At 36.2% G+C, this 19,940-nt stretch overlaps 1 protein-coding gene across 1 annotated transcript; it reads right to left on the minus strand.

Annotated features, from left to right (window-relative positions):
• Positions 1-16,926: 16,926 nt before the first annotated feature.
• On the minus strand, positions 16,927-19,637 carry LOC143624392 (uncharacterized). Its single transcript, XM_077095066.1, has 2 exons — positions 19,075-19,637; positions 16,927-18,857 (listed from the first exon to the last, which is right to left on the minus strand). Exons 1-2 carry the CDS (start codon positions 19,627-19,629, stop codon positions 18,039-18,041), a joined length of 1,374 nt encoding a protein of 457 aa, XP_076951181.1. The 5' UTR covers positions 19,630-19,637; the 3' UTR covers positions 16,927-18,038.
• Positions 19,638-19,940: the final 303 nt, after the last annotated feature.

Below are 19,940 nucleotides of genomic sequence, written 5' to 3' on the forward strand. Positions count from 1 at the left end.
AGAAGAAAACACTGCTGAGGATAAGGTCAAGGAGCTCCAGTTTGCATACATGGCGCTCACTTCTCCATATTCATCTGAGGTACGCTTTCAACCATGTTCCTTAAATTGTGGTGAGAAAATAGAAATGTATAAAATTCATAATGACCGTCTAAGTAGAGATATGGAAAGAACTAAATCAAAGAATTTTAAACTTAAGAAGAATGAAAAGGGATTTTTAGAAAAAAAATTGAATGTCTTAACAAAAACATTAAGAAACTTAAGTCTGATTTTAGCATAAAGAGTTGTCACCATCGTGATGCTAAACAAGAAATCGCTGATCTGACTGCTAAACTGGAAGCTTCTAAGTTAGAAATCTTAAATCTAATTAGAAAGTTTGAAAAGGCTGAATTTAATTTTAAAAAATTCGAAGGTTCCAGTAAAGTAGTCAACTCAATGATTGAAAATCAGCTGTGGTGGAAGGAAAATGAAGGTGAGGGGATAGGATTCAGTCAAGTTCCCCCACCATACAACCACAACTATGTTCCTACTCCTGTTACCAAAGAACAGGAAGAAAAGATAAAGGACTTGAAGTATGGTAAACAAGATAAGGGTGAGGGGACCGGCTCTACAAACACCGGTCCATCTACTTCAAGTATGAATGATTCTAACGTGTCTACTTCATGTGCAGAAAAAGTAATTGTGAAGGAGTGGACTGATGAGGATGATGACCCTAGTTTTGATTTGATAATAATTTTATTTCTAATGTTTCTTTAGAACCTCCTGTTTTGAATTCTGTTATTTCGACTGTTTGTGTGGGCTATGTTTTAAAGAGAAAGGATACTTGTGTGGTTGATTCGGTTGAAACTTTAAACTCTAATAGTATGGTTTCAAATAAAACCAAAATTTTAAAAAATTCAAAAACATCAGAAAAATATGTTGCACCTAAGTTTGTCAAGGAGGGATGCTCTAATGACAAACAAGGTGATAAGTTCAAAAAGGAGAACATGAATTCTCGCAAATCTAAGCAAACTGGTCCACACAACCTGTCATGACAAGGAGTTGCCCAAAATTAATTTTTCATAAAACGTCAGACATGTTTTAACTGTGGCACTCCTGGTCATATTGCCAGAAACTGTCCACATCGTCCGTACATTCCCTACTACGGATTTTATCAGAGGAATATGCCTTATATGCCTCATAATACGTACAGACAAGAATTCAGGCATTGTCTAGCTAGTTCCTTTGACGATGATTGGAATCGAAATAAGTCTGGCAGGTTTAGTCCTTATCAGACCAAACCGAACAGATACAAAAGAATAGTCAGAAAGGATGTTTCAAAGTCAAACTCAAATATAAAAACTAAGGCTAAGTCCAAACAGGAGAAACGGGCAGATTCATCTCCTCCCACGTCCAAATCACCGGAGGTTACGACAACCATTCGTACATATAACTCCAAGTCTCACAGACATAGATGGTTGCCTAAATCTCTGGCCAAAGAGTTAACAAAATCTATTTTTGATGATCAAAATGATATGTCATGGCAATCCGTGACAACTGTAGACAAATCAGGGTCACCCAGTGTAAGTATGGACTGGGTACCAAAAACTAACTAATCCCACGTTGCCTGTGCTTTGGGTAAACATCATCGAAAATCTCATAAGCCTAAGTTAATTAATACCATCTCATCAGTTTTTCAGTTACTTCATATGGACCTCTTTGGGTCGGTCCATGTCTTAAGTTTGTCTCGTAGCTCTTACTGTCTTGTTATTACTGATGACTACTCACGTTATACCTGGGTATTTTTCTTTTCAAATAAGAGTGAAACTACAGATCTGATTAAGAAGTTTGTGGTGTTAATGGAGAATCAACTGAACCTAAAGCTGAAAGGAATTCGGTGTGATAATGGAACGGAATTCAAGAATGCGGTTCTGAATCATTTTTGCTCAGAAAAGGGGGTGCTTCGCCAGTACAGCGCTCCACGGACACCTCAGCAAAATGGTTTCGCTGAAAGAAGAAACATAACTCTAATCGGGGCAGCAAGAACAATGTTATGTGACTCTAAACTGCAACTGTTTTTCTGGGCAGAAGCCATTAATACAACCTGTTATGTTCAGAATCGGGTGATTATTAACAAGTCCAAGATGAAGACTCCGTATGAGATTGTTTATGGTCATCAACCCACTGTCGTGTATTTCAGAACCTTCGGGTGTCCGTGCACGTTACTAAATCTAGAAACCACTCTTAAGTTTGGGGCCGCAGCGGATGAGTGTCACTTCGTTGGATATGCGGGAAATACATCATATATGGTCTACAACAAGTCAACTAAGCAGATTCTAGAGTCTTATTAAGTTCGTTGGTTAGAAGAAAATGAGACTGGCGCCCGTGTTGGTCCCGATTGGTTATTCGACTACAATGAATTCTTCAAGCCTTTCAATGTATTTCCAATCATCAACACAGACTCTCAAAGTGGTTCCACAGTGGAAGTTACACAAGACAGTTCTCAGTCACTGTCTCATATTTCTCCGTTACTGGATGATGATGTTACTGAGCTGACCAGTGTTTCGACCACAACCGATAATTAGCCTAAAAAATATTCAGAGACCAATTGTTCACCAATCACGTCTGAGAATACTGCAAATGTTGAGGGGGAGAGTTCCGTTCGTCAGATATTCGGGAGAACACTGTTTCCCGACGCCATTCCAGATGAATACGTTGCTGGCACCTCATACTCTCACAGTACAGCAACGTCTGGATGGAAAAACCCCCTTACTGATTCAGGGGAGAATGTAACAAATCTTCTACCTAACAGTGATGTTTCTGATCAGTTAATCCCATCAAGAACCCAAAAGGATCATCCGATTGAAAACATCACAGGTCCCATTGAAGCAGGTGTGTCCACCAGAAGTCAGACCGGACACATAAACAGTTGCATGTTCTCCTGTTTCATATCTCAAATCGAGCCAGAGAATGTTGAAATGGCACTTCAAGAACCTAGTTGGTTTGATGCTATGCATGAAGAACTGAATCAGTTTGATAAGTTGAAGGTATGGAGATTGGTTAAACTGCCAGAAGGAAAGAAAGCTCTTGATACAAGATGGGTGTTTAGGAACAAGCAAGATGACACCGGGGTTATTGTTCGTAATAAGGATTAGATTACACAGAAGTCTATGCCCTAGTAGCTAGACTTGAGGCAATTAGAATTTTTCTGGCATATGCATCGTATATTGGGTTCACGGTATATTAGATGGATGTTAAAACAACATTTTTGTATGGTGAGGTTAAAGAGGAGATTTATGTTGATCAGCCACCAGGGTTCGTTGATTCCAAGAAATCTCATCATGTTTACAAACTAGACAAGGCACTGTATAGGCTACATCAGGCTCCTCGGGCGTGGTATGCTACATTGACCGCACATCTTCTTGATCATGGTTATAAGCGTGGGACGATTGATCAAACCTTGTTCCGGAAAACTGTCGGAAAGGATTTGATTCTGGTTCAGATTTATGTTGATGACATCATATTCGGTTCCACCAGTGCTGACTTGTGCAAAGAATTTGAGGGTGTTATGAAGAAAAGATTTGAGATGAGCTCGTTGGGTGAAATGACAACATTTCTGGGTTTACAGGTTCGCCAAAGTCCGACAAGAATTTTGCTGCATCAAGGAAAGTATGTTGAAGATATGCTGGCTAAGTTTGAGCTTCAAGACTCCAAGAGTGCTAATACTCCAATGGCAGAAAGACCGTTATTGTCATCTGATCCTGAAGGGAGTCCCGTAGATCAAACATCCTATTGATCAATGATCGGGTCTCTGATGTATCTCACAGCTAGCCGTCCTAACATAATGTTTGCAGTCTACCAATGTGCTCGCTTCCAGGCTAATCCTAAACTCTCTTATGTAATTGCTGTTAAACGTATTTTTAGATATCTGAAGGGACAACCGAAGTTAGGTCTTTGGTATCCCAAACAATCAGAATTTGATCTTTATGCTTTTGCTGATAGAAATTATGGTGGAGATGACATTGACAGGAAATCCACGTCAGTCGGTTGCCAGTTTCTCGGAGATCGCCTCATCTCATGGCAGTGTAAGAAACAACAAACAATGTCCACCTCAACCACCGAAGCAGAGTATGTTGCCGCATCCGCTTGCTGCTCTCAGGTTATCTGGATGCAAAACCAGCTGTTGGATTACGGTTTGGAATTTCTTGACACTCCTATTTTCTGTGATAATGATGCGGCCATTGCTATTGTGAAAAAACCAGTCCAACATTCTAAAACCAAGCACATCGATATTAAAATTCATTTTATTCGTGATTGTTTCGATCGGAAATTGATTCATCTTGAACAAGTCCACACCGACAACAACGTGGCGGACTTATTTACAAAACCGGTCGGAACAGCAAAATTTAATGTGCTTGTGAGTTTTCTTAAAATGCTTTGATTCGAGGATTGAGTCATTTTGGGGATAAATTTGTACATTTTTGTTTATCTTTGCACAAATTTAGGGGGAGAAATATCAAAAAGACAAAAATAGTGTGTGTGTGCTGAAAAATCAAATGTCAAAAATAGTGTGTGTGCGTTGTCTTTATTATTAAAAAAATAATATAAAAAATATTTTTGAGCTTTTCAAGATTCATTTTCGCTTAAAATTATGTCGGTTGCTTAAGTTTGAAGGACATATACTTGTATATGGTTGGTCCGGTGTTCTACTTGTAGTTTCACAGGATAGCCATTTACCTAATGACTGAAAGCACCCGGGGCGATTATGATGTGTTTTTTGTGTTTTGTGTTCTTTCACTTAAAATTATGTCGGTAACTCTGAGTCGAAAGGACATGGATTTTCATGCATGTTTGGTCCGGTTAACCACTTGTGGTTATAATGGATAGCCATTTACCTGAAGGCTTAAAATGACCGGGGTGACTTAATGCTTAACACGTATGTTTCACTTAACTCTCCGGGAAGTGATATTACTATTCAGTTAACGGCTTTTTAGAAGCTTTAAAATATTTTCAAATGAAAATTGATCCAACCTTTGGAAAGTGATAGATAAATTGTTTCTGTGTGCCTAACGGGTGAAGTTATTAAGCTTAAAAGGCTCTAGAACAGTCATTGATGTGTATGGTACTTTCCACGATGTGTAAAAGTTAAAGTGATATAAACTAAATTTGCTAAACTTAATGTGGAGATTCATTTTGAAGACAGGTGCATGTCTCCAGATACATCTCTCCGAATGATAGGCAGAAAAGCAGTTACCCAGTCATACACGAGCCCGTTAGTGTCTTAATCACCAAAAATATTGTACCGTTAAGCTATAATTATTACTATTAATGATGCGAAAAAAAAATTGTGATTGCAGTTACTTATTTCTATTTAAGTTATTTCATTTTCAAGGCTTAAAGGGTCAAACTAGAACTACAGAGATGGGGGCACACAAGTAAGTCCTGTCATGTCTCGAATGAAAGGCCTGCCAGGAAGTCCAACGTTCAACCTTAAAAACTAAGCCTACTTTATATAAAATCTTTTGATCAAGCACTAGGGGATTGGAGTCAAATTGGGGTGATCTGGGAAAAGCCAAATACGCTTTGAGAAGAGATAGGAGGCATCACAGGTCCATGAGTGATGTCCATCTAAGCTTTATGCCTAACTGAACCTTAATCATATCACTGATGCGATGAAAGATCATGCTAAGTATGGGATACACGCTATCAATCTGTCTCTTAATGTCATAATAACACTGAACATGAATCCTTGTGACAGCCTCTTAAACGATATGATTCCATATTCGGATCTTTTCATAAAAGGGCGGCAGTTTTACGAAGATCTGAAATTTGATCCCGACTTCAAAATAAAGGGAGTTGTCTTTCATTGTTGTGTGGACTTACCTTTCTTGTTTTAATTTTATTTTATTTGATTTTATCTTATTTTATTTTATTTTATTTTGCCTAATCTTTTTTTTTTCTTCGAAATTACTCTCCTCTAAACGTTCGTGTAAATTAAAGTTTCTTAACTTTGGGTTGGAAAATTTGGGTCACTCTACTGTTGGATCATGAACCTAATTGGGCTTTTGATTGTTATCGGCCTTATTTGAGCCCATTAAGGGTTTTCAGCCCGCTGATCTTGGTATAAGTATTTTAAAGGTTTTCTTTTCTTCACTTTTATTATTTTATCAATTACAAACCCTCTAATTATCTTAGCCGAGATCTCTTTCTAATCGTCCTTGCCTAGATCAAAACCTTCTTCACTAATCAAAGTTTCAAGTTTATTTTGTGACTAGCAGGTATTGGACTAGGTTACATGTCACTGAGGCTTACTTTGGTGTTGCCATAAACGGTTTTTTGTGGATGGTTTGATGAATCGACCATTGGGTTATGAGTAATTAGGATTTTGATGGATGTATTAGTTTTGATTTGAGGTTTTCGGTTGAGTTTAATAATAATGTTGCAGGTTTAATAAAGGTTTTTGGGGATCTCTGTGGGTTGAAGATGATTACACATATTCCAAGGTGGAATCCAAGGGGTTCTCTGCCCCAGCTGGCAAGGAGTTCTCGGTTTGACTTTCGTTGACCGAGAACTCCTCTATTTTGACAGATAATCTCGTTCTCGGTCAATTATTGACCGAGAACTCCTCTGTTCTCGGTTAAATGTGCTGACCGAGAACCTCAGTTCTCGGTTGACCTTCATTGACCTCTGTTGACCGAGAACTCACCTATTTTGACCGAGATCCCTCTGGCCGGGCCCAATTCTCTCTGTTTGGGCCCAGACCTTCACTGTGGTGTAATTTTGGCCACTCCAATGTAGTTTGGACTGTCACATAATTTTATTTGGGCCTTCCTATGCTTAATAATCCAAGTGTATTTTTTAATTATGGTTCATATGTCAATTACTATTATCTAACTTAATAAGTTTGGTGCAGATATGGCTGATCAGAACTCGTTAAAGTATGTTGATACTCATAACATAGCTGACAACTTGTATGATCCACCATTGGCTCACAAAGAATTCAAGTCGATGATAGTCGGACTCAATACTTGCAGGATTTCTCATGCTCTTCGGGAAAATCCTGTCATTTGCAAGAAGATGATTACTGATTTCTGGAACAATGCAAATATCAATTCTCAAGGGGCAGATGGAGTTATTTCAATCGACACCAAAATACAGACGAAGTCGGTTATTGTTACTGAAGCCATTATCAGAGAGGTACTTTTGTTTGGGGATCAACCCGACTACCCAACATAGTACTCTACAACTGAAGTTACTGAAGTTACTGAAGTTATTACAAGAATGGGGTATGAAGGCACTTATCCACCGGCAATCAAGAAGTTGTTTCACCCATGCTGGAGATACCTATTGCACACGTTCTTTCTTGTATCTCGGGAAGAAAGGGAGGTTCAGATGAGATCAGTCACACCCAAATGTGTGCCGTTGCTGCTCTGATCATGGATTGGAACTACAACTATTACAAATTTGTTTTCAATGAAATGATGAGCAACCTAAGGGCAAAGAAGAAAGAGATGTTCTTGATGTGCCCAAGGTTTTTACAGCTGATTTTTGATACTCGTTACACTGACTTGGTTAAATCTGTTGAGACCTTGGACATGAAGTCTATGGGAGCCAATTCCTTTGGGTTAATGAAGCAGTCAAGAAAAGGAGCGAAAGTGGTTTATAGGGGATTGAAAACCCTGGTAAAATTTGGTAGTTTTGCTGAGACCGAAGCTGAGCCTGTCGTAGCTCAGGTTGCTGACAAACATGTGGCACCCGCTCAACCACGTGCTGCTACATTTGAGATTTCCGATAATGAGGAAGATGAAGAAAAGCACCGTTAGCCAAGTAATCTTACAAATAATGAAAGATTAAGAGCCCTCGAAGCTACTAAAGTTTTATTTCATTCAATTTCTCTGAAGCCTCCTCAGATAGTTACTGAAAACACTGAGGAAGACTATGTTGAAGAACCAACTGCTGATCTCATCCATCGTAAACGAAAAAGGGATGATTCGAGATCTAGCAAGTTGGACAGTGAAGTCGAAACAACCATAGCTACACCAACACCAACACTCGCACCAGCACCAGAATCAACCACCAGCCCTCAACAACACACCGATCAACCAGAATCGCATGCTCCAGAATCGCAAACTGAACTAGTTGCACCTACTACTGAGCCATCATTTATGGAGTTGTTGTCTAGCGATTTCGGTGATGATTTCGATCTTGAAACAGATATTCCATATACTGATACTGCTGATATTCCCTCTGGGTCATCCGGTCAAATTGATCAAGGTCAGTCAAGTTCAGGTGTCTCAAAAAAGGTTGCTCAAATCCTTGCTATGCAGGAAAATTATTTTCATAACAAGGGAAAAGGAGTGCTTCTTGAGAATGCTCCTGTGGATGTTCAGGCACTACAACGTCTAGTCTTTGAACTCGAACAGGATTCAGTAATTAAAGATGTCTGTATCCAGGAACTTGAGGCTAGCAACTCAGATAAAGACTCCAAGATTAAAGAGCCGCAGTCCGGCATGGGAGGCCTAACAGCTATGTATCTCGATCTCCAACAAAAGCTAGTTCAGAAATTTGGAGATGAGTTCAAAAGTAATGAATATATGGTTTATCAAACTCCCTCTGCTGATCAAGACAAAGATTCTGATGTTCGTCCAGACGATAACATTGGTGTTAGTCGACAAGAAGAATTAGAGTCTCTAAAGCAATACTTGGATGCACCATCTGTCACAAAAGAAAAATCTGACAGAATTAAAAAGAAACTACTTGAAAAGGGAAAGAAGAAGTTGCTGGTAATGAAGAACTCAGATCAGAATGTTGTATCTTCAGATCACCCAGAGAGATATGTCGTTACGCTTCAAAAGGGGTTCTCTAATAAATACGGTGATCGATCTGGAGTTTTATCCTGGGGTTTCGATGCAGATAAGAGTATGTGGTGGGTTAAGAGAAAGTCAGGAACAATGGAGTACTATAAAAAAGATGAAAGACTTTGGTTCTTGGACTAAAGTTGATTTGAGTGACTTAATAAATGCTCCATTTACAAATCCATCAAATGACAAGCGGGGCTCAGATTTTTGGGAATTTTTGAAAAGACAAGTTGATCGAGGCTTCCCAAATATGAAGACTGCCGAGTCATATTTGAAGAAAGCTAAAGGCGTTCAAGATCCAAGGACAAGCAAAACATTGGTGAATGTAATGTGGCCTCCCACAAATAAAGCTACTTACATTCCCGTACCAGATGCCATTCCCGATGGTACATTGGATAACATGAGATTCTGGTTCTATGATTCCTTTACTGCCACTGCTGTTGTCAAATTACAAAAGGGGAAAGGTCAATACCGTTTTGTTGACCCTAAGGATTTGTTGAAATTCCATGAGAAGGATATCAAGACACTCAGCACGTTTCAGATTGTTGCTGATGGTATTTTTGAAACAGCCGCCAAAGAATACACACGCATGGTAGAGTCTATCATCAATAACAAGTTTGGGCTGGAGGGTTGAAGGATGCGGATATTTATTACATGGAGCAAGACTAAAGATAAAGCTACAAACCAAGGGGGAGATTGTTGGGCCTAGTTTTGTGGTTTGAGCTTAGTTTGTATCTAGTTTTACTTGGTTTGAATCTGGGTTTTGGGTTTGTATGTGAGCCGAGAACACTTATGTGTCCTCGGTGGGCTTTTGGTGTTTGGGCCGGCCTAGTTGGTTGATAGCTCTATATATAGACTTGTCATGTATAGGGTTAAAGGTTGTTCATTCCTAGTATTTGTGATCGAGTTTTGTAAGTGCTTAAGCACCCGACGTATTCAATAATATACGTGCGTTTTGAAGAAATTGTGTGTTACTTCACTTGTTAGTATTCGTGTTCTTGAATCACCGAGTGTTGGTATGCCGCATCAATACTCGTTTGGTTGATATCATATTGTAGTGATCCAGATTCGGGACTTACATGATGGATCTCGGTCAACATAGTCCAAGATGTTCTCGGCTGACCCAGTGTTCTGTTTGGCTTTGGGCCTGATCCTAGTTGCAAATAATGGACAGCTGAGCCCATACGCCTTAATGAACAGATTGGGCCTGGCCTAGTAAGATTACAAGTTGCTCAGCCCATATCCTACTTAAAATAAAGCTAGCCCATCACCATAAACTAAGCAAACGAGCCCAATTGATAAGTGTGTTGGTTAACTAAACTACCGACTTAATTAATTATACGATTAACATATATATATATATATATATATATATATATATATATATATATTTAACAGATAGGTGTGCTCAATTAAAGAAAGGGATTACTATCGGCTCTGAGCGTAACCGGATACAGGTGAGTTTCTTGCTCCATTCCTTGTTATGTTTTCGGGGTTGTGTGCATACTCGATTTGATAGTTAATACACTTACCTTAAATGATAAGTTTATGCCATGTATGATTTATGTGATATATACGAATGATTGCTTGTCGGTACGTGAACGATCTTCAGATATTGCACGTGTCGACAAGTGAAAAGATCTCTAAGTGGTTATAAGTGTGTAAATGTTATGGTGTGACTTGCTTATTATGTAAATGATGTAATGATATGAAGTGTGTTGTAGACAAGTAGAGGTAGAGTATGTTAGAAGTGGTAAGAGTCTAATAAGAGTGTTAGTGGCATGACGATAGTACGTGGTAGGGTAAGCCTATACGTGACTTCGTTATTAAATTGGCAAAGTGGCATAACGTTATTCGTTATTAAAGTGGCAAAGTGGCATAACGTTATTCGTTATTAAAGTGGCAAAGTGGCATAACGTTATTCGTAATTAAAGTGGCTAAGCTGTAGGGGTAAATAAGAGGTTAAGTGGTAAGGTGAGCAGGTTAGATAGTGTGCTATGTGTCTTCGGATACGTATATAATGCTTGTAGTGGTTGTATGATAAGTTGCTTGATTAACTAGAACTCACTCAGCGTAGCTGACTTTTAGTATGCACGCAGGTGAGCTGATTATAGAGTTAGCATGAGGATGACACATGGCATGGATTGAACGGTTGGCATCTGATGATAGAAGAAAAGATGTTTTAAATATAATGTTTTATGTTATGGTTTTATAGAAAAGATTAATGTTTTGTATCAACGGATTAAAGTTAACGTTTCCGCGAAAGTTTTATGTAACTTTGATTTGTAAGAACTGTATTTATGAGTAAATCCAACGTTAAAGTGAGGCACCGGGAACGGGGCCTTACAAATTGCTTCATAAATTAAAAGTATATTAGGGTTTTTTTTATTTACAATCTTCAACAATATACATAGTATAATAAGTTAATGATAACATTTAAAATGATATTCTTTTCAATATTTAACAAACACAATTTGTTGTTGATTTTTGGATTTCACCAAGTATGTTGTGAAATATATTCACATGTTGTATAGTAGTATATATGTAAATATTTATTTTTTATAAAATGTATATATATAATATAAATAAAGTTTAAAAAAAATGCATAATTTAATCATGTAAATGGAGTGTTAAAGAAAAGTGAATAATTGTTGATCTATGACATATATTAGTTTTGGAGGGAAAACAATTGTGAGAATTAACCACAAACTGACATATGTCCACAATTATTTTACTTTATTAGAATAGATAGATTTCCTTAGCATCGATATAACTTTTATCGAAAACATAGCTATTTTTGAAAGAAAAAAAAAGGTTGGTCTCATAAGCGGTTTTCATACGTATTTGGATATAGAAATTTCATATGATAAGTAAAGATTTAATATTAAATGATTAAAAATAATTTTCTTCAATAACTAATGATGTGAATTAAAACATTAATTAGAAACCCGACTCACATTCACATGACTATTACCATTACACATCTTCACTAGGGGGAAACCTTTTGTGTCTACAAGACTACAACTCTACATGGCTCTATTTTGTTTTTGTTTTTTCACATTCACACGACTATTATGGATTGCCTAACATAAACTAATTGTTGAGATGGTTTTTATGAGCTTCTCTTTAAAAGAACTTACACTAAACTTAACGTAAATAATTGAATGTAGGAATTATGTCCATTCTTGATTAAAATAATAGAAAAAATGAAATAATTATGGGAAATGAATAATTTATACCGTATACATAAAACGAGTAAATATAGATAATCAAAACTTACTTGGGATGTGAAGTAATCCAATCAATTATCTTCAACAACAAATGTCGATAATATTACTTGAGGATTCGTGTTCAACACAACGGGAACTTGGTTGAAGATCAATGATAAATGGTCTATAAAAGGAGACTAGACTTTATTTGTATGTGTTGGTCTATTTTATATGTGAGTCAATGTCACACCTCAACCTAAGGCAGAAATATCGAGACGTGAGCTGATTGTTCACAGCTTTCAAGGTACCATTATGCACTAATTTAAAATGTGACAATATCTATTAAATTAAATTAAATATTCAAATAATCCAAAACAATCTCAAATAACAAAGTATACAATCATAAAAACAAAAACAAATAAATTCAAGTCTTGATAAGTTGATGTCTTCATGAGTTTCTTCTAACTTAATGCATCATTTAAATCTCTTCCAAAGCTTTCAATCAATTAAATCTAAATCTGCATATGCGTATAAAATACAAATAGTTTTGTCAACACAAGGTTGAGTGAGTAAAACATCAGTTAGTTTAAATATAATAAGAATATGAGCAAACTGTCCTTAATGCGGTATATAATTAAGCCATAGCATGTTAACAATTCAAACATATAATAAAATGTGGGCTAAACAATTGCCATGCGAATCGGGCGTTGGTTATCAAAAATGAGTTATCGGTGAAACCATTGTCAAGCGATCGGACGACGGCCACTATGACAGTCGTATGATCATACTAAGTGTGAATATGTTGGACCTCTCCGAATGCGTTCAAGTAAACAAATTTTCAAATAGCAAGTTAGGCACACAATTGATAGCACACAAGGTTAACAGTTGCTAATGTGAATACTAATAATAATTAAATACTGTAAATACGCATATGTCCCCAAAAGTTTGAAAAACAAGAAAAAAGAAAGGAGAGTGATTACTCACCTTATCAATAAGCGAGAGAAATAAATGCGATAAGAATGGTGGTGCAATAAACATCACGCTCATCGAGATGAATCAACGGGAAAAGCCTAAGTGAGAATAATGACGGAAAAGTAACTACGGATTAATAGACATATGGTTAATGATGATTGAATCAAGACGATCAAAACTGTATATCATATTAGCTCTAACAAAGTTTAATTGCAGGTTTATTAACCCGTTAAGCTAACGACCAAGAATAGATCAAGAACACGACACAAAAGCTGCTATAATACAATTAGATATAGGGGTTTTGTAAGCGATGCCAATAAGATAGTCCAGGCGAGTTTAATTGATTTATGGTGAATGGAATAAGTATATGTAACAACTCGGGTTTTCGAATTTATATTTTTATTAATTACCCGACTCGATCCAATGCTCAGGTTATTTTATTTTAAAACTTCCTGCACTTATCGAGTTTAAATTGATTATTATATTAATATTTAATTATTTATAATATATTTTTAATGTTTCTACACTTTTTACCCAAAGTATAAGTTTTAGTCTCTTACGTATCCAACCTTAAACTTCAGGGACCAGATTATAAACTAGTATTATAACCCATTTCCTTGTCTGGATCATCCATTACCCATACCCTTATCTAATCGGGTTTTTCTTGTACCCGAAGCTAATAAACACCAAATTAGGTTAGCAAATCTTTGTGTATTTAAAGTTTTGATCTCGTAATCGTTTATAACTATCAATCGCGGCCTAACCGACATGTTAAACGAGTAAACAATATCAAATTTGATTCGTTTTTCTATCTTTAACTCAACCGAAAAATCGTTTAACCCTTATACACGAAATCGATCATAATATTTCAATTAATTATGAGTATACAATCCTAACTTAGTGGCCGACATAACCCTTGTATATAATTACATTAACGCGGCCATAAACTGTTCGTTTGCAACCATATTAGCGCTAGCCCTGTTTGATCTCGTTCATCCCCTTCCGATCACATTTAGAGGTAATTAAATATATGGTTTAAACCGCAATGTCGTCCTGATCAAAAGCCATAATGTTTTGTTGATTAATTATACACGGATTGATCAAATCAAAAGCTAGGGTTCTTAATCAGTTTTGTTAGCATTTGTTTATGTTTATAATTAAAACAAGCTGAACCTATAATGCACGTCGCTCTTGGGGGCAGAAGTCGCGGGTTCGACCCCCTGCACCCCGTAATACTCGTTTAACTCTCGTTTTCGTTCTCGTCTTTTACATAAAGGATTATACATATATATTAATACTAATATTTTAATATAAGTAAACAAATTATATATATATATATATATACACACACATACTTATAAAACTAATATGTATCAAATTATGTTTTCATAAATCAAGATAATTATATATATATATATATATAGATACTATGTTATAATATTGTTTAACTAGTGTTGATAACGAATCCTTACTTAAGCGTAACTGTTACTCTCGTTTCTCTTAGGCTTTAACGTACGCGTATGACTTTTCCCGTCTTCTCATTATCTCAATCACCTTTGCTCGTCTATCGAGGTGAGTACCACATTCCCCTCCTTTTATTCGTTTTCTCACGTTTTGGGGACATATGCGTAAATATATTTCTTATATATACTTATACACAAAAACTGCAACTATTGTCTTATGTGTTAACAATTTATACCTTGCATGTTTATGTGCTTACATGCTTTACGTGAACCGCATTCGGAGAGGTCCAACATAATCTCAGAATAGTATGATCATACGCCAGTCGTTATAGCTTTGTGCTTCTAGACATCTCATTTATACTTGCTCAATTGGTTAAATTTGTTATTCTCATATGACTTGTTGCAATTACTTATTTTTATATATACTATATGTGTTACTCACTCAACCTTGTGTTGACAAATCTACTTTATTTTCAACGCATATGCAGGTCATCGTGTGACGTGATTATCAAGATTGTTTGAAACAACTTAGGATGCATATTATTGTTCCAAAACGTGTTGTTCCGGACATGCAAACAGCCCACGCCAGACCGTCACAGACCCATCACGTGAGAGGTAAAATCAGCCTCACTCAGCGGCAAGGCGATTGGCGCTTAGGATAGAGAAAAAGATACAAGAACTTAATTGTGGATGTTTATTGTAATTGTTTATTTATGAGTTGATGTACTTGATTATTTAACTAAATTTAATAGATATTGTCACACTTGATATTGCATAATAGTACCTTGAGAGCTGTGGGAAATCAGTTCACGCCCCGACATTTCCGCCGTAGGTTGGGGTGTGACAGTATAATCCCAAAACAACTAAGGACGGGTTGAACTAAATTGTCAATACGCATAAAAAATATCATGAATTCTTAGTTAGATTAGTCGGGGAGGTTGTTTAGGTAAGGCGTATAATATACACGATTCAATTTCCAAGATTATGAAGACAATTGTGGTGCAAGGTATGATCTGGGTCGATGGGTTCATGAATCGTGTATGACATATGGGTTTGGGAGATGGATAAACGGGTCAAATGGGTTTAATATAATAATTATAAATATTTACAGATTGGTCCCTATACTATTGAGATGAAAACAAATTGATATTAAAGTATTGTTAAGGGTATAAAAATGTATATCTTTGAAATATATATATATATATATATATAATAACAACAAATGATAATAAAATAATAAATACTCGATAAACACGATATTTTGATAAAATTTCCCGAACATCGACACGGGTCGGGTATGGGTACTAGGGATGAGCACGGTACCGTACCGGTACCGACCAGTACCGAAAATCGCTAATTTTTGGTACCGGTACCAAAATATTCGGTTCGGTGTACCGGTACCGGGACGGTACCGGGATTATACCGGTACCGACGGTAAAAAATCGAGAAATACCGGTACCGTACCGATCCCGAAACTTAAACCTTTGGTGCCAATTTGGTACCAATTTCGGTACTGATACCGATTTTGCTCATCCCTAATAGGTACAAAGTGTTAAATGGAAAATCCAAGTTATTACAGCCAACACCTCGGGTCGAGCTCACCCAGGGAGGAACAAAGTGATGAAATATTTGATTAATGGAATTCTTTTACCGATATCATTGCTTTATATCGTTTATGTTGATCTTTGATATTTGTGATTAATTGTTGGGCTCATACTGAACCGCCTCTATCTGTTTCTTCAAGAACAAGTTGAATCAAGGATGCACATGATTAGAAAAGCAAATTCCCCGCCTCCTTTTAGACAAACACGTTTGTCTCATATGGTACAACAATCGGAACAGTAGGTCTGCTGCCGGAGATGGTACCCGTGAAAGCAATGGGCTTGATGATGTTCTTCATTTATGGAAAAATAAAATAAGAAGAAGATAATATTTTTAGAGTACTCCTCTCTTAGGTTATTTGGGATGGTTCATGCGAGAAGTGATATTATAGCGAGAAGTATGAAAAATCGATTTCCACCATTGATATTGTTAACCAATAGTCATTAACGAATGTGGCATTTTAGCAATTAATAAGACTTTATCATAAAGACTATTTTAACTAAAAAGGATAGAGTGGTAATTTGTTTAATACAATTGAAATAAAAAGCCAGTTATTTCCTTATTTCTCTCTTCAATTTATAAATGCAATTAATTGGTAGCCAAATTAATTTCCTTTAATTGTGGGATGCTTACCAATTGGTAGCTCAAGGTTTGGTCTTTGGAGCATGCGGTTTTTTATTTGTTTGGTTAGGTTAAAGTTATATAATAAGTTTACGGTTGCTTCGGTTTTTTATTTGTTTGGGTTTGATTTGAAAGTAGACGCATTTACATGCTTATTGATGCGTACAAGGACTGCCATCAAATTCAAGAGAAAACATATGATGTATGCTAAAACATTTGTCCCTCCTATGAATAAGTTTTAGAATCCCTTAGATCCACTTTAGTATTGATGAAAATCAATTCCAACTAGATGTGTTTGTTGGATTATACATTTTTCTCTCCTATGGTAACTTTAGTATGAAATGCATGGTATTAAATTTCATATTTCGTATTATCAATTTGTTTCATAGGACATTCTAAACTTACGGATAAACCACAATCACTGAATATCCTATTCGTAAAATTATTACGACCAGGGGATCTTGCGCCAAAACTTGTTGATGGCGTCTGCAAAAGTAAGAAAAATAGAGAACACATAAGCCGTATGTTAGACGTCACATATATCCCTACTCTAAATGATTTAGAGAAAACATATGATGCATGTTAAAACATTTGTCTCCTATGAATAAGTTTTAGAATCCCTTAGATCCACTCCCGTATTAATGATAATCAATTCCAACTAGATGTGTTTGTCGGATTGTACATTTTTCTATCCTAAGGTAACTTTAGTATGAAAGGCATGGCATTCAATTTCATAATTCATTATCTATATATTTCATAGGACATTCTAAACTTACATATAAATTGCTATAATTGGATATCTGGCTCATCAATTCAACAATAGCCAAAGATTTTGCGTCTAAACTTGTGCATGATGTCTGCAAAAGCAAAAATCATTTAGAGAAGACACGAGTAAATTTGTTGTAATTGTAACATGTATCCCTGCTCTAAATGGTTTCAAGAAAGCATATGGCGTGCTTAGTAATTACTAACATGTTATGTATTTATGTTAGCGTTTTTGTTTGTTTAGGTCAACTTATATGTTTTATCTTGTCAACGTTACTAGTTATAATAAAGATATAATTGAGCGTTTTTTTAAAATATGTAAGCACGTAGCTAGAAAACAGTTGTGAGATTAAATTTGTTCCACTATATTCAATAAATTTGTTTTTGAGTTATCTTTAATTGTTAAATATTATATACCATCGCTTGTTTTTTTACAAGACATGTTTTTCACCGACCCATATTTTCTCCCCGTATTAGAACTTTCTGTATTTGCCATTGCGGTGAATTATCAATCTATATCATATGACATTCGAAACTTACAAACAAAGAACTGTCATTTGACATCCGCTCCATCATAGCAAGCATACCCAAAGTTCTAGCGTCAGGACTTGCGCCTGGTGTCTGCAAAAGCCAAAAACAAGAGAACACATAGGGTGTATGCTAGATGTAGCATTTCTTGTATACTTAATGCAATATAAGAAAAAGAAAACATACCGTATGCCTCTCATGAATTTTGCACCAAAATTAAGGCCATATTCGAGATCATCTTTTCCTGGCTCCGTGTGTATGAACTTGAGGTTGGGAGCTGTTGAATTACTAGACGGGAACTCAGTCATTTGGGGGCAATCATTGATCATCACATACTCTAATACTGGCCATTGGAAATGAACATCCATCCCCGTGAAGAATCCTACAAGGTTTGGTAAACCGGCTAGTACAATTGATTTTAAGAATGATACCTCCACATCTTCACTTGCATGCTCTTCACATTCTTGTGTGACGATCACTTTCATCGCCTTGCAATCTCTTATTATCAATACTTCGAGTTTCTTGAGGCTTTGAAATGTGGAAAGCGTGAAAATGTTTTCCAAGCGATCACATCCTTCGACCATTAATACTCTTAGATTTGGGAGACTATTAGTACTATTTGTTGGTCTTGGAATTGCACCCGTAGAGCTGCTAGAACAACCACTGATATTGTTATTGTCGATCTCTATATTTTCAAATATCTCTGTCATTGAACTGCAGTTCAATATACTCAGCTTTTCAAGCTTTTGCATTTGTCCTCCAGCATAAGATGGAATCACACTTGACAAAGTAGGGCATGTACTTATACGGATCTCTGTAGCGTATTGGCATAACGACCATGAAACCACATCCACTTGAGACACCTTCAAAATGAAGAATCAATGTTAGATTATTTAGTTAACAAAAATGGCTAACTTAATAAACCTCATTACCCATATTATAAAGTAGGTATCTTTCTAACAAATGTATTTTGGAGTTAAACTCAAAACTAACTAAAAGCATGGTCAACTTTCTGATAAGTCAAAGTGTAATGACAAATAAATCATTAGATACATACATGAAGTCCTAGAAAAGATATACCTTAGATTCATCATGACTGAAATTGGTTGTACCCTTTGCAACACCACCACCGATACGTTCGAGATTATCCAGGTCATAAAGCTGACGAACATCAAGATGAGGGGAGAAAGTGGTCATAATTTCTTCATATTTATCATCTCTTTCTGAAACAACTTCTTCCACACTTTTGCAAGAGATTATCTTGGCGTCCTTTAGGCCGGAAAATAATTTTAACATGAGAGGTGAAAACAAGTACTTAATCTTATTGCAATCATACAAATTTATTGTTGTGAGGTTTTGAAATGAGGATTTTGGTTGGTCTTTATGAAGTATAAAGAACTCATCCCAGTTGTTGCATTTCCACACATGAGTCATGGTTTCCATCCTCTCTAAATGTACATTTTTAAGGTAGGGAAGCAACGGTAGTGGCTGTTGACTTGTTAACAACTCGTCTCCATTACTTGGGCTCTCTATCTCAAACACCACTCGCACCTCTTGGCAACCAACCAATGTAATGTTACAAAGGTAATGGAAAGTATGTTTGGTTTTGTAAGATGGGAAAGCAACTACAGACATATTATCATCCACTTGAGATTGTACAAAGATTATTTTGACTTGAGTGAATAAAAAGTAAAAGACCGAAAACAATTGCATTATTTTCTAACTATCAACATCTATTTTTATCTTGACTTCTTTAGAACAATTCTCAAACATGTATAATGATGTTCATTCATAGTTGATCTCTTATAAATATTAAAGTTTGTAAAAAAACAAAAACGAAAATTACAATCAAACAAAAATAGCTGGATTTTAAAGTCTGATTTTACTAAAAGTTTGACATGGCCAAAAAAATTTGCAACTTTATTATAATCAGTTTCCTTATAATA

The sequence above is a fragment of the Bidens hawaiensis genome, unplaced genomic scaffold, assembly GCF_021521415.1.
Source record: "Bidens hawaiensis isolate Kalapana, Puna unplaced genomic scaffold, B.hawaiensis_p1.1 tig00003781_1, whole genome shotgun sequence".
NCBI lineage: Eukaryota > Viridiplantae > Streptophyta > Magnoliopsida > Asterales > Asteraceae > Bidens > Bidens hawaiensis.

What these genes read in the sequence shown, in the direction of transcription:
- LOC143624392 (XM_077095066.1), bottom strand. Translation starts at nt 19,629, where the DNA reads ATGTCTGTAGTTGCTTTCCCATCTTACAAAACCAAACATACTTTCCAT. An exon ending in TCAGTCATGATGAATCTAAG is followed by an intron (nt 18,858 to 19,074) that starts GTATATCTTTTC and finishes TTCATTTTGAAG; the next exon opens with GTGTCTCAAGTGGATGTGGT.